The 15,690-nt window shown below is 39.4% G+C and overlaps 1 protein-coding gene across 1 annotated transcript in view; it reads right to left on the bottom strand.

The window, feature by feature from the left end:
- FREM2 (FRAS1 related extracellular matrix 2) overlaps positions 1–15,690 on the bottom strand; it is a 167,747-nt gene that overhangs the window by 23,192 nt on the left and 128,865 nt on the right. Inside the window, exons 12-16 of the mRNA XM_088842728.1 lie at positions 13,570–13,700; positions 11,382–11,540; positions 9,318–9,621; positions 6,383–6,514; positions 2,938–3,269 (exon numbers count right to left, since the gene is read on the bottom strand). Of these exons, the coding sequence (XP_088698854.1) occupies positions 2,938–3,269; positions 6,383–6,514; positions 9,318–9,621; positions 11,382–11,540; positions 13,570–13,700 (1,058 nt within the window). The remainder of the gene's footprint in view (positions 1–2,937; positions 3,270–6,382; positions 6,515–9,317; positions 9,622–11,381; positions 11,541–13,569; positions 13,701–15,690) is intronic.

Below are 15,690 nucleotides of genomic sequence, written 5' to 3'. Positions count from 1 at the left end.
AGGACTTAGAAGAGAGAAAGGCACATCTATTTGCTGCTTGGCCAGGGAGATGTGGTATTGGCAGAGGACAAACAGACCTGGGGTTATTTCTGTTCTTGTATCAGGAACAGAGAACAAAGTTTATTTGTCTTTCTTGAAATTTCATCTGTGACCATAACCATTCCTCACATTTACCCAACTAAATGACACTGAATTCACTCAATTAAATGTCCAGATAAGTATCATGATGTGGTTAAGAGCAGAGGCTTTCAAATGAATTGAATTGGGATGAGTTATTTGAATTCTCTTTGCTTCAGCATCTCCAAAAAGGGAAAAAAAATTCATATTTGTCTCATAGTGTTGTTGTGAGGGCAGATTTAGTGGAAATATGTAAAGTACTTAGACATGATGACAGCTATATAGTAAATATTAAACAGATGTTAGCTATACTATTACTGTCTTCCCTGGTGGCTCAGTTGGTAAAGAATCCGCCTACAATGCAAGAGATGCAGGGTTGATCCATGGCTTAGGAAGATCCCCTGGAGTACGAAATGACAACCCACTCTGGTATTCTTGCTGGGAAAATCCCATGAACAGAGGAGCCTGGCGGGCTACAGTCTATGACGTCCCAAAGAGTCGGACACAACTAAAGTGACTGAACACAGGGTAAGTGCAGGCTTTTCAGTAGGGAAGCCTGTCTGGATTGCATGCATAAAAGACAGAAAACTACTGCCATTTTGCAGAGAAGATAGAAAACATTCTTGAGACTAAAAAGTGACCATAGACTAGATAAGACCTACAGAGAAGCTCCATGGTACGAAGAGCTTTTTAACAAACAAGAACCAGAACAACAGTGGAATGCTATTACTATGTCCCATCGTGTTTATGCCGGTAGAGCCCATGACTCTAGCAAGATCCTGAGAGAAGAGCATCCAGACAGAATGCAGGAATGATTTAATAATGGATCAAAAACAGGCTCTGTAAGGAACAATCAAAAGACTGGAGATACTTGTCCTCTAAAGAAAAAGGCTGACGTAGATGTATTAACATGAGTCTTTATTCTGGGGATAGGACTTTGTTTTGTTCATGTTTCTTCCAGGTGGCAAAGAGGGACTTGAAGAGGTAACACTTATAAGTGTTTAAGTAACCTGCCCAAAAAGACGGAGCTAGAAAATGTCAGAGCCAACTTTCGGTCTGCATTTGCTAAATTTCAATATGCATGCTCTTTACACCATTCTATACTGTCTTCCTGTTGGTGTTCTTACTTGGGATTTTTAGTAATTCAAGCCAGTTTCTGGATATTTGTTGCTTTTAGAGGACGTAGAGATAGAGTCTCACATCCTTGGAGTCCAATAGATCCAAGACATAAAATACATGGCCATTCGACATCAACACCATCAGAACTGGTCAAGGTTTACAGCTTTGCTCTGGGAGTAAACCCACAGTTATGCTCTACATTTCCCTTGCTATTAGTTGTCTTATATTTTAACATCACAGGAATATAGCACAGAAAGAAATATAGACTCATGGTTAAATTTTGAAAGACAAGATATATTCTGGATACCATTTGACACTTCAATGTATGCACATGTGCTAAGCCTGCCAGGCTCCTCTGTCCATGGAATTCTTCAGGCAAGAATACTGGAGTGGGTTGCTGCGCCCTTTTCCAGGGGATCTTCCCGACCCAGGGATCAAACCTGAATCTCTTATGTCTACTGCATTAGCAGGCAGGGTCTTTACCACTAGTGCCACCTGGGAAGCCCTAGTTTAATGTATAAGCCTACTTATATAAACTTTTTGTTCAGCCAGGTAGGATGGAGCATGAGTTTTAATTCAAATACTCATTTCAAATCTAAGCTACACCCTATCTATTTTAGATTTTCTATTATAACTGCTAATGAAGACCTTGCTTCACCACCATTTTAACAACAACTTTGCTGCTAATGGTGGTGGTGATAGGGGGGTGGACTGTGTGTATGTGTGTGTATTTTTATGTGTAAATGTCTGCCTGTGTAGTATGAAGAGGAATAAGTAATCGAGTAGAAATAACAGTAAGCTTTAAATGAAAATACTTGTGCTGGAGAAGACTCTTGAGAGTCCCTTGGACTGCAACGAGATCCAACCAGTCCATTCTAAAGGAGATCAATCCTGGGTGTTCATTGGAAGGACTGATGCTGAAGCTGAAACTCCAATACTTTGGCCACCTCATGCAACGAGTTGACTCACTGGAAAAGACTCTGATGCTGGGAGGGATTGGGGGTGGGAGGAGAAGGGGACGACAGAGAATGAGATGGCTGGATGGCATCACCTACTCGATGGACATGAGTTTGGGTGAACTCCGGGAGTTGGTGATGGACAGGGAGGCCTGGCGTTCTGTGATTCATGGGGTCGCAAAGAGTCGGACATGACTGAGCGACTGAACTGAACTGAACTGAGTGATGGACTATGTTAGTGATGAACCAGATAATGAAGAAAAGGGGAGAAAATTAGGATGATAAAGGAGGCAAAATGGAGGTAGAAGGAGAGAGAGAGAAGGTAGGTAAAGAAGGAAGTAAGGAGGGAGAAAGACTGGACTGACTCTGAGGACCAAATCCTTATTTTAGATGGTTCATGACACATCCCAGGCATCTGGAACATAGCGCAAAAAATGCAAATGTATACTTTGAAGACAAATTCGTATTTGCAGTTTTATAATATCAGAGTAGATTTGGAGCTTACAGATATTTATATGGTGTCCTTTCAATCCAAAGATAATGCTACTGACTCACTGCTTAAAAAAAGACACAGATTTCTAGAAATAGACACGGATTTCTAGACATGGATTTTTATAGCACTCGTGCCAATCACCTACTCTTTCTTGTGCCCAATAACCTACATCACCAAGATGGAAAACAGAAGCTGGGACTTCTGTCCAACCGGTTTGTCCAGTACCAAAGCTCGGATGTTAAACGTCCATACCTGTCCATCGGTTCCAATGGTCCCTCCACAGTCAGTGAGCAGCTCGGACATGTCGTAGTAGCTAACAAACTCCCATAAGCAGGCCTCTAGGTTCAGGTTTCGGTAGAAGCGTAAGGTATTGGAACCTCTGATAGATGAGCTGTACTGGTAAGGATAAGTCTCTCCAATTATTTCCGGATTTTTGGTAGCATCAGTCAAGAAACCGTGGTGGGTCTTTACTTCAGTGTAATCCAAGAGGTTGGAGCACTTGTGGTTTCCAACACGGGTGCCATCAGGGCTGAGTGTGAGCTCAAAGTTGGAAAGCTCTTTGGTAGAGATTACAGGGAGCATGCCTACAAGGAATTGTAATAATCGCTGTTACCATTTTCACCAACAACAAAGGGCTTTGAACACTTGCTTTATAATCTCTTTATCTCTTGAAAAGGTAACTAAGCAGTGATGGCTCAGATGGTAAAGAATCGCCTGCAATGCAGGAAACCAGGGTTCGATTCCTGGGTTGGGAAGATCCCCTGGAGAAGGGAATGGCAACTCATTCCAGTATTCTTGCTTGGAAAATCCCAAGGACAGAGGAGCCTGGCGGGATAAGGTCCATGAGGTTGCAGAGAGTCAGACACCACTAAGCGACTTAACACTTTCACTTTCTTTTTCAGTGATTATTAAAGTGGTATTTAGGACCCCTGAGGATCCTGAGAATTTTTCAGGAAATCTGTAACACTAATGCTCTTTTCATGACTCTAAGGTATTATTTGACTTCTCCATGCTTATTTTCTCAGTAGTGTACAATGGATTTTTCCAGTCTAAACTAAATCATATATTGTAATAGATTGAATGTAGAAGTAGACATAAGAATCCAGCTGTCTTTTATTAAGCCAGACACTATATTTTTAAAAATGTGAAACAATGCCATTCTTTCATTTTGCTTTATAAAGTATAGTTCTTTTTCTTAAAGGTCTATTTTTCATGTTAACATGTAATGGATTTCTTGTTATTTTTTAACATTAATGAATAAGTATTTAACAATTTTTCAATTTTAATTTTAAACACAGTTAATATTTAAGGCTATAACCCACAGAAATAAAAGGTCTTTGTGGCTATAAATAATTTTGAGTGTGTCCTAAGAGCAAACATTTTGAAAGCTACCACTGTACAGTATTGGATAAGAATTGCCCAACTTCTTCTATAAAGACCCAAATTGTAAATATTTTAGGATTTGTGAGCCATAAGGATCTGCTGCAACTGTTTAGAGTTGCCATTTCAGAGCCAAGGTTGCCATAGATGGTTTGTAAAGGAATTCACATAACTGTGTGCAAGAGGACTTTATTAGGGATTATAATTTCAAATAATTTTCATGTATCATGAAATGTTCTCCTTCTGGTTTCTTCCAAACATTTAAAAATGTAGAAAGCATTCTTAGCTTGCAGATCACGCAAAAACAGGGAGCAGGTTAGATTCAGCCCATGGGACCTAGTTTGTTGAACCTTGGGGTAAGCAATGCAGCAAAAAGGGCTATGAAAGAGGTTTTCTCCTGGAATCTTTTCTACCTCTCCTTCTTAGATTCTCCCAGAGCAAAATGTTGGCCCCATGAAAGAACTGGTCCGCTTCTGTAGAGCTATGAGCATTGACTGTCTTAGAAAATGCTAAGTTAAGCTCTAGGAGATGCATGAGGGACCAGTCTTTCTATTAGGAAGGACTATTATAGGTCTGCCCTTCCCTGATGGTCTCCTCCGCTCTCTGCATGTCTGAGTCACACCTCTAACGTGGTGGGAGCTCACATGGGTCTAAAGGTAGGGTGGTCAAACTGGACCCAACATTACATTATGAAATAAGGAGGGGCAGATTCCTGTCCATGAAGCACAAATTTGGGTATGCAATAAGCAGACAAGGCAAAATGATGTCCTTTTTTATGAGGCAGGTAAATTCTACCTTATATATAAATTCTACCATATACATATGGGAGTTGGTGATGGACAGGGAGGCCTGGTGTGCTGTGATTCATGGGGTCGCGGAGAGTCGGACACGACTGAGCAACTGAACTGAACTGAACTGAACCATATACATATACATATGTATATATTTGTTGTTGTTAAGTCTCTAAGTTGTGTCTGACTCCTTTTCAACACCATGGACTGTAGCCTGCCAGGCTCCAATCCCACGGACTGAGGAGCCTGGCAGGCTACAGTCCATTGGGTCGCTAAGAGTCGGACATGACTGAGTGACTTCACTTTCGCTTTTCACTTTCATACATTGGAGAAGGAAATGGCAACCCACTCCAATGTTCTTGCCTGGAGAATCCCAGGGACAGAGGAGCCTGGTGGGCTGCCGTCTACGGGGTTGCGCAGAGTCAGACATGACTGAAGCGACTTAGCAGCATATATATATAATATTGCCTAATGCTTCCTCTCCATTAGCTACTTAAACTATAACTAACGTACCAAGTAATACAATTAATGTTTATATACTTCAGATACAAAGTGTATTAAGAGGAAAAGAATGTGAAAATGTCTTCTGTACGTGGGGAAATGTTCCTAAAGTGTGGATAAAGTTACTGACTCAGAAATTCTGGCTGCACTTCCCTATCCAGAGAAAATGAACACAAAATTTAACATTGTTAGGGGCATTTTTATCTTATTTTAATGCCTAAGAAATGTCTTAGCTGTTGCAATAAATATTGGCAGAGATTTATGAGATTCTTGCTATGAAAAAGCAAATAGATGTTGGAGGCAGGGATTGAGATACCATGTGCTTTAATGTAAGCCCAAGTTTAAGAGTTTTGAAGGTACACTATGCCAATTCATAAAAGATAGCACATCAACCAAAGCTTTGTTTCATTGTGTTGTGACATGTATGACATTTACCTAATTTTAAACATTGTCAGAAAAAATAAAACCGGACAGACAGATAGCAAAAAACACTCAAAAGAACCAAGACTTGAAACTTAAGTTGTAAACTGAGCATTTATTGTACGCTTGGTTATTCAGAAAACAGGCAGATCTCAGAGATACTGCAGGTTTGCTTCTAGATCACTGCAATAAAGTGAATATCAAAATGAAGTGAGTTCCATGAATTTTTTTTGTTTCCCAGTGCAACTATGCTGTAAAGTGCGTAATAGCATCATGTCTAAAATACAATGAACCCATCTTCACTGAAAAATATTTTATTGTTGAAAGATGCTAACCATCACCCAAGACTTCAGTGAATCAAAATCGTTTTGCTGGTGGAGGGTTTGAAATATTGAGAGAATTACAGAGATGTGAAGCAAACAGATGCTCTTGGGAAAATGGTGCCAACAGATTGCTGGAAGTAGGGTTGCCACCCACCTTCAACTTGTAAAAACCACAGTATCTGCGAAGTGCAATGAAATGAGCTCTGCCTGTATTCAGTAAAACAAACCAGGTAAAGAGAAGCCTGAACGATCTCCACGGCTTTTCTTACCCAAGTCACCTACCGTCTATGTGGGGCATCGTGACGGTGAGCTTGATGAGGTTCGTGTGTTCTGAGTCCTCAGGGCCCGTGTAGCGCAGTTTAGCTGAGAAGGGCTCTGCTCCCACGATCCCTGGCACTCGGGGCTGGCAAAGACCTAAGGCACAACGAAGACATTTATGCTAAAAGAAGATAACAGCTGACACCTAAAGTATATACATTTTTAGTAGACACTATTATTTTTCTATATACTTTAAAATTCTCTGTGGACCAAGGCATTGCTGAGAGTAGATATTATGAGGAATCAAAAGACCATGGTGTGAGAAGTAATTCCAGCAGACAGTTCAATGGCTACTTCTTAAGACTTGGAGCATGTTCTACAGTTTGAGAAAAAATAGTTATTGTTCAATGTGATTTAACATGTGCTGCACATCATCGGTTATGGTCATATTCACAAGATCATTTTAATATAAACAGATACAGTAAAAATGACTGAAAAACAATAGGAGAAAAGTAAGTGTCAGTTCAGCTGCTCAGTCGTGTCCGACTCTTTGCGACCCCATAGCCTGTGGCACGTCAGGCCTCCCTGTCCATCACCAACTCTCAGAGCTTGCTCAAACTCATGTCCAGCGAGTTGGTGATGCCATCAAACCATCTCTTCCTCTGCCGTCCCCTTCTCCTCCCGTCTTCAATCTTTGCCAGCATCAGGGTCTTTTCCAGTGAGTCAGTTCTTTGTATCAGGTGGCCAAAGTATTGGAGTTTCAGCTTCAGCATCAGTCCTTCCAATGAATATTCACGTCTGATTTCCTTTAGGATGGACTGGTTGGATCTCCTTGCAGTCCAAGGGACTCTCAAGAATCTTCTCCACCACACGGTTCAAAAGAATCAATTCTTTGGTACTCAGCTTTCTTTATAGTACAACTTGTCAAAGATCCGGCTAGTCAAAGCTATGATTTTTCCAGTAGTCATGTATGGATGTGAGAGTTGGACTATCTATAAAGAAGGTAAGTGTAGTGTAACTAAATGAATGAGATCGTTAACCTAGAATTAAATACTTATGACTAGTCATAAAATTACATTATTCAAATAAAGCTAAAAATATACTCATTTTAGAGACAAAAACTAGAATCAGAGAATCTTAGAACTAGCAAAATATATAGTTCTCTCTATATATGTGTATTATAAACTATAATTTATTTTCTATCAAGAATTTTGACATGAAAATCTTACTCCAATGTTTGCTTTAAGAGCACAGTAATGTCTTCCTTTTAATATCATGGAAGAGATCAAAAGGTACTTATGAGAATGTCAACAAAATCAGAATCAGGCCCCAGCATCAGGCATGTCTGTTTTATTAATTAAGGGTGATTCATTTTACGTCATCGTTTAATTTTTTTGGCACCAACACAATACTTCGGTTTTAAAAGAAATTTAAAAATCATACATTTTAATCCTGATAAAAGAACATGTTTACTACACAGTTTATCAATATATATTGACCCTGAATATATAAGGGTGGAAGATGGTCCATATAACCTTTCTTGCTGCAACAAACATACTTCTGAAGAATTGTATACAGATGGAATTTTCAGAAATAGAATCTTATAAAAACAGTTATTTTAAAGCTCTAGGTTAAAAATTCTGCAGAGTAGAGGGTTAGTTTATAAAGTGGATTTCCTGTCTTTTCAATGTTGTCTCCAGCCGCATCTATTTCCCACCTCCACTGTGTCTGGGCTCCAGTCCTGCCTCATCATCAGTTACAGTCATATTCACAAGATCATTTTAATATAAACAGACAGAGTGAAAATGATTGAGAAACAACAGGGAAAAAGTAACTGTGGCTTAACTAAATGAATGAGATTGTTATGCTAGAATTAAATACTTGACTAGTCATAAAATATACGTTATTCCTCATAAAATAAAGTTAAAAATGTACTCATTTTAGAAACAAAAACCAGAATCAGAGTATCTTAAAGAGACCAAAATATATAGTTTTCTCTCTATATATGATTTCTTAGAGTATGTACTTCCTTTATGAACTCCCTTGTAATAATAAAGTATAGACACTCTTACCTACCTCTGTTCTTGGACTGTCCTTTCTCTCCTGCCCCAGCAAGCTCCTGCTCATCCAACAACCAGCTGGGAGTGCCCTGGCTTCACACCTTCACATGAGCCACCCTGCCCAGATCCGACCCGCAGGTCCCATCCGCTTCATCTGATCGCCCCTCCTCTCTCTTGCATGTGGCCTTATTTCTCTGCTTGCAGTTCGCAGAATACTCTAGGTTTCTTCATGCCTCTAAGAGTCATTGCTTATGCCATTCCCCAACTCCTGTTTTCAAGATTCAACTTAAGCATCTCCTCTTTGATGAAACTTTTTGTGATCCATTCAGATTAGAACTCATCACGATGACTTTTGCATTTCTTTGCCCTGGCCAGACTAAAATCTGTCTGTCTTCAACTTGAGTGTGAACTCTGGGAGGGCAGGAATCCTGCCTTATTTTTCACATTCTAGCAAAATTGTGATATTTGTGCAGTGATTGAAAAATTAACAATGAGTATATATTTGTTTTCTAATGACTATTTTTATGGAAATAGAGTATCATTTAAAAATACCTGTCATTTTAAGAGCAGCAATGGCTCAGATGGTAAAGAATCCTCCTGCAATGCAGGAAACCAGGGTTCGATTCCTGGGTTGGGAAGATCCCCTGGAGAAGGGGATACATGCTCCAGTATTCTTACTTGGAAAATCCCATAGACAGAGGAACCTGGTGGGCTACGGTCCATAGCGTTGCAAAGAGTTGGACACAACTGAGTGACTAACACTTTCACTTTATCATTTAAAATTATCAACGTATCACAGAATACATGGGGCATTTGTAGGAATGAATAACTAGAAATGAGACATATATAACATTCCTTGGTATTCCAGCAAACATGATGTGAAAACTGCCATGTACTACCTTCTTCTCTGCCGATGGTCACAATAGGACTCATCAGCTCCAAGCCTTCACTGCCGTCAGCATTCACAGCTCGAGCTGCACACTGCACTCTGGAGCCAGGCTGGAAGTATATGGAGTCTAAAGTGATCATCTTGGAGGAAGTGAAAAAGGTGTCAAAGTCCACTTCTCTCATGGGGCTGGTCACGCCGTCGGGGCCTGCGGGGGCGCTGATCAGCCATCGGTACCGGGTCAAAGTGTCATTGATGTTCTCGCTTGCACAAATGGAGCCTGTTTTTTCGTAGTCTGAATATTTAGGGTTGCAAGCCTATGGGAAACAAATAACTGTATTAGGGCCACAGGATAGAGCAAGGTGGAAATTATTCTTTTTAAATTCTACTTTCGTATCTTCAGTGCTATTTTTCTCCCTCAAGTCAACAATACTATTCATGCAACTTTCAAATTCCTATTCCTAGCCATGCTCGCTTTCAGGGACTCTGATCTTCCATTTCAAACAGCTTATGGGGCTTTTCCACCTTTAACTTGATAACTTGAGTAAAAGTGACTCTCATTTCATCATCTCTCGCATCCATAGAGTCGTTGGTTCATCCCTGTTCTTTCTTTCTCCTTCATTTCCCCCCTTTTTGTTTTTTCCCCCATGTCCAGTGGGTCAGTGAACTTGGTTGATTCTTTTTGTGCACTGTCTCGTAAGTTGGTCCCTTCTTCCCACTGCCAGCATCACCTTTCTATCCAATTCAAAGCCTTTCTAGTCAGGGACCATTGCTGCCGTGGTAACACCCCAATACAACCCCTCTGCTCGTGTCATTCTTCTGGGCAAGAGCTCCCTGCTACCCAACAAATGAAGTCTGTGTTCCTTAATATATTTCAAGACTTCTATTACTTGTATTACATAATCATTTCTTGCCTTGATAATCTAACACACACTTCAGTTCAGTTCAGTCGCTCAGTCGTGTCCGACTCTCTGCGACCCCATGAACACACACTTACTGTATACCTATTATATATAGGTCATTATACCAGGGATGTTGTGATATAAAAATAAGTAGGGGAAGGAAGGGTCGGACGAATTGGGAGAGTAGCATTGACATACATACACTACGTGTGTTAGTCACTCAGTTGTGTCTGACTCTTTATGACCCCGTGGACTGTAGCTTGCCAGACTCCTCTGTCTATGGGATTCTCCAGGCAAGAATATTGGAGTGGGTTTCCATTTCCTTCTCCAGGGCATCTTCCCAACCCAGGGATCAAACCCGTATCTCCTGTGTTGCAGGCAAATTCTTTACTGTCTCAGTCAGCAGGAAAGCCCAATACAAACACTACCTTGAATAAAGTAGATAGCTAGTGGGAAGCTGCTGCAGAGTGCAGGGAGCTCGGCTCAGTGCTCTGTGATGACCTAGGTGGGAGGGAGGTACTAGAGAGAGGAGATATCCGTATACAGACATACAGCCTCCACTTGTTGTATAGCAGAAACTAACACAACACTGTAAAGCAACATAAAATAAGTAAATGTGTCCTAATTTTTGCTCACAAGGTGCTTATAATTTATAGCAAAGAGAGGGTAACTAAAAAAAGTAATGATAATATGCCATTTGTAATGCAACCACTTCATTCTGGAATGATGTTTCCTTACGTGACTCAAACTAGTGACACTTCATCAGACCAGCCTAAACCTTCCCTCCCAGGTGGAGCTGCTGTTCTATTTCCTAGTTTGTATCATGATAATGCTCATCGTGCCTTATAGTGGAGTGACGGATTCTTATATATTTTCCTCTTCCTTATTTTTAAATTCCTCGATCAAGAAGTTTATATCTTATTAATTTTCTCTCAGTGACAGATCCTGAGATAATATGAGATACACACTATGGGCACATCAGTTAGGAAACCTTTGTCGGATGAAGGGAGAAAAACGGGAGCTTCGCTTGAGTAATATTTTCCTCTCCAAAGACCAAAGAGTAAATCCTGCAGTATCTTCCCACTTTTATTTCATCGTGGCAAAGTCCATGCAACCTTGGTTAATGTTCATAACTATTTTAACTATTTTACAATTTTCCTCCATTTCTTACTCACTGTGATACAGATGACAGGATATCCAGACACAGGTCCAGCACTTTCTTTGGCCCTGGAAGTGTCATCGTACATCAGCAAGGACACAACTTGAGGGACAGAAGGAAAAGTGACATCGGCCATGCTGTTCATTTCTTCTATATACACAATGGCTTTGGTCGCCTTGAAGGAAAAGATAGTTATCTATGATTATTGAAGTATCAGACTCCTGATGCTTCTACTGTGCAGAATACCGACAAGTAGGCAAGTACATGGTTTCAATATAATAGCAGTTGTCATGCCCAGAGACCCTGCAGTGTGACAGGACCTATGTGGTTTGTTTCTAATGACCCTAGCGTGTACAAGGGAGGGTACCTGAGCCCAGGGCAGTCTGTTGGCCAGGGGTCCACAAACTATGTGGTTGTAAATTTTTCTCCAAATTGTAATGATACTAGCTAAATCTAACTTGGTTTAAAGTGTTGGGGTTGTAACGTGCAAGACGATGACAAAGTCGATTAATTAATAGTGGGAGGAAAGCTGAAAGACACCATGGGAGAAGGTAGATTCTAGGGGTCACGTGGTATTGTGGATCCTGCTAAAGTGGATGGCAGTGAAAAGTGAAGCTTTAGACAAGCAGAAGCACAGCCTGAAACAAAGGCAGAGGGAGAAGCTGAGTCGCAGACAGAAGAGGGTCCTGTGAACATCTACTGCTGGTACGGTGATAAGAACACCTTGCTGATAAATTTGCCTTAGCTCCTGAACTATCTTCCAATATCTGATGACACCTCACAGTTTCTGAGCCTATCCTTACTGGTGTCCTCTTAAAAGAGGCTTTGATCACTTGAAGTTATTTGAGTGAATCTCTCTTACTCAGGAGAGGTTAATACAATGCTCCATAAAAATTAAAGACTCATTTCTAAGGTGATCAAGACATATTTGAAAAAGATTTGCTGCTGTTCCTACTTCTTGAATTTTAACTATGACTTGAAAAAAAACCAAGTAGCAAAAACTATAAAATATTAAAAATACCTGTACTTAAGGGGAAAATGTCTTATACTAATAGTGAAATCACTAATATATAAAAGAAATAGAAAAAATGTAAGCATAAACATTGGTCAATTTCTTAAATCTTATGATATCACTTATATGCAAAATCTTAAAAAAATGAAACAAATGAACCTATTTACAACACAGAAACAGATTCACATATTTGGAGAATGAATTTATGGTTACGGGGGGGAAGGGTGGTGGGAAGCGATAGAATGGGAGTTTGGGGCTGACATGTACAAACTGCTATATTTAAAATAGATAAACAACAAAGACCTACTGTATAGCACAGGGAATTTTGCTCAATGTTCTGTAATAACCTAAATGGGTAAAGAACGTGAAAAAGAACAGATACACCTATATGCATAACTGAATCACTTTGCTGTAAACCTGGAACTCACACAACATTGTTAATCAACTATTCTCCAATATAAAGATTTAAAAATCCTTTAGTTTTAAAAATTAGGTTTAAAGGTCAAAATTCTATGGAAATTACGTTTATCTTGCAGGAAATCTGGTTGATGATATAATATAAAATTAAATGAAAACAGAAAAGAATTGTTAGGACCATAACATTTGATTCTTTGAGCCTCTGGATATCCATTTAATACGTTATGATGAACAGGTGGGAATTCTGAGGGTTAGAAAATTATTTCATGGGTTAAAAATGTGTGTTTTAATGAGTTGTGGCACTGAACTAATAGCCTCATCTTTGTGCTGAGACTACAAAGCACAAAGGTTAATCCCAGATTCAATCATTATTGACTGAAATGGGAAGGGTAAACTGGGCTGCTGTGGGACTCAGAGACTCTAGTCCTTGACTTCCTACAAACATGACTTTTCAAGAAAGAGATAGGAATCTTTTCTTTTTTTTTGGCCATGCCACTTGTCTTGTGGGATCTTAGTTCTCTGACCAGGGAATGAACGCAGGTCCTTGGCAGTAAAGGCGTACAACCCTAACCATTGGACCACCAGGGAATTTAGGAATTTCTTCATTCTTGTTTTCCAATGGAAGCAACATTTATTTAGGAGGTGAAAAGAGATTATGTGCATCTTCTTTATACAAGTCTAAAGTCCATGACTTAGCCGTATACTTGGGATGGTTACATGCATTTTCCCTGATAAAATGCTGGCCATGACTTTATATCCACATCTGATTACTTACCTGTGTCTCTGCTATCATATTTTCATCAGGTTTTAGGTGGACAGTGAAGGCCTCTCTCATCTCTCTTACGCCATCGAATATTACTTCAATTTCAACAATGTGCTGGGTTTCTCCCTCCTTAAACTCAATTTCTACAAATGCAAAATCACAGGTTTAAATCCTTTACATAGGAATATGAGAAGTTTCTGGTAACCTTTGACAATGACCCACAATGAGAAATACATTTTAGATTGTGGCCCAGGATACTTAGACTATGTAAACATACATGTTTGTGTGCACGTGTGGGTGTGAATAAAATGAATGCAGTTTTAAAACATCATCTGTTCTCACTATGACTGAGAAGGCAATGGCAGCCCACTCCAGTACTCTCGCCTGGAAAATCCCATGGACGGAGGAGTCTGGTGGGCTGCAGTCCATGGGGTCTCTAAGAGTCGGACACGACTGAACTACTTCACTTTCACTTTTCACTTTCATGCATTGGAGAAGGAAATGGCAACCTACTCCAGTGTTCTTGCCTGGAGAATCCCAGGGATGGTGGAGCCTGGTGGGCTGCCTTCTATGGGGTCTCACAGAGTCGGACATGACTGAAGCGACTTAGCAGTAGCATTCTCACTATATGCATTGCACCCTAGTATTTTTCCATTCCATTTTATCCAGAAGAAAACTCAAATCGTAAGCTACTAATTTGATGTTTTTGATCCACAGTTTGAAAAAATTCAGAGTGATGGAATAGGCAATTCATAATTCTAATACTGGAACAACCAGACAAACTCACCTCTCATTTCCCAGAATTTCCAGACCAACAGGACGTGTGTCAAATATATGATCACACAGGTATTACTGAGTGTGAATAGTATTTTCATTTAGTATGTATCTAGAAAAGCTGGACATAAAATGGTTGAAATTTTTAACATCATGTCAAATTATATTTTAAAAAGACTTCTTTTGGTTGTTGATGTTAATTTTAGAAATGCAGAAAATTTTTTTAACAAAAGTGTTAATGGTGTTTTTGCTCTCACCCTGTTCCTCCTCACTAAAAATAATTCCTTCATTGTTATGAAAATTAAACCCATCATGATAATCCCTTTTTAATCATTTATTCTAAAATACTCAAGATATTAAAAAATCAATTGATTTTATTGAACTCATGAAAAAGCAGTTGACCAAACCTGGATAAACAACTTTGTGGGCTTTACAATGCCTTTTAAGAAACTGGTTCAGGAGAGAAAATAAAGAATATAATGTATAATCATTCCAATCTGAGAAGGTAACAGATGCTGCAGTATTTGATCATTATAATTCTAAATTAAGAAGTCATTTAAAATGTGACAGAAGAAAATGTGTCTTTAATGTATCTTTCTTTTCCTACTACCATCAATTATGAAAAAGATTTTTTTTCTTTAAAATTGTGTTAGTAAGCCAGACTCATCTTTCAAATTAGTTCTGTTTCTCGGTACAGCCATTTCTCACGTTGGCCTTAGCCTGTAATTTGAGTCCATCAGTCATATTTCTCCCACCCCAGGAGGGCTTATGCTTCTTGTTCCAGAGGGTGAAAGTAGCTGATCACTTCCGGGTCACCAATTTGTTTGGCTTGACCCGTGCTGATGTTGCAATGGAAAGTTAGTTTGCAATGCTTCAATATCCAGGGATTTCACAGGAAAATACAGATTTTTCATATCTTTTGCACTTTTCTGACTACACACAGTCATCTGGCTATGACCATACAAGTTTTGCTCAGCAGGGAATGGACTTTCTGGTTGAAGAAGATTTCCATTACCTTCTTTCCCTCACACCCTCCTTGATCTGCTCATTTTCAATGCTTGTCTTAGCCTTATAAGCATCTGAGTTCTGCAGTGCTGTGAATTATACAAACCCAGTTTCTAAGAAGTCGAAAACATAAGTATTTATTTTAAAAGCTTAAATTGTTGTCTTCTTACATATACATGCTAAACGATAGTTGTTTCTTCAATCACTTTATAGTCTTTATCTGCCACTTTAGTCATTTTTTTAGTTTTGTTTTTTTAATGTGGAACATTTTAAAAATCTTTATTGAATTTGTTAAAATATTGCATCTGTGATGTACTGGTTTTTTGGCAAAAAGGCATATGGAATCTTACCTCC

The sequence above is a fragment of the Moschus berezovskii genome, chromosome 13, assembly GCF_049115385.1.
Source record: "Moschus berezovskii isolate FMDL1 chromosome 13, NW_MosBer_1.0, whole genome shotgun sequence".
Classification (NCBI taxonomy): domain Eukaryota; kingdom Metazoa; phylum Chordata; class Mammalia; order Artiodactyla; family Moschidae; genus Moschus; species Moschus berezovskii.
Note: the sequence above shows the minus strand (reverse complement) of the source record. Positions and strands in the feature narration are given on the sequence as shown.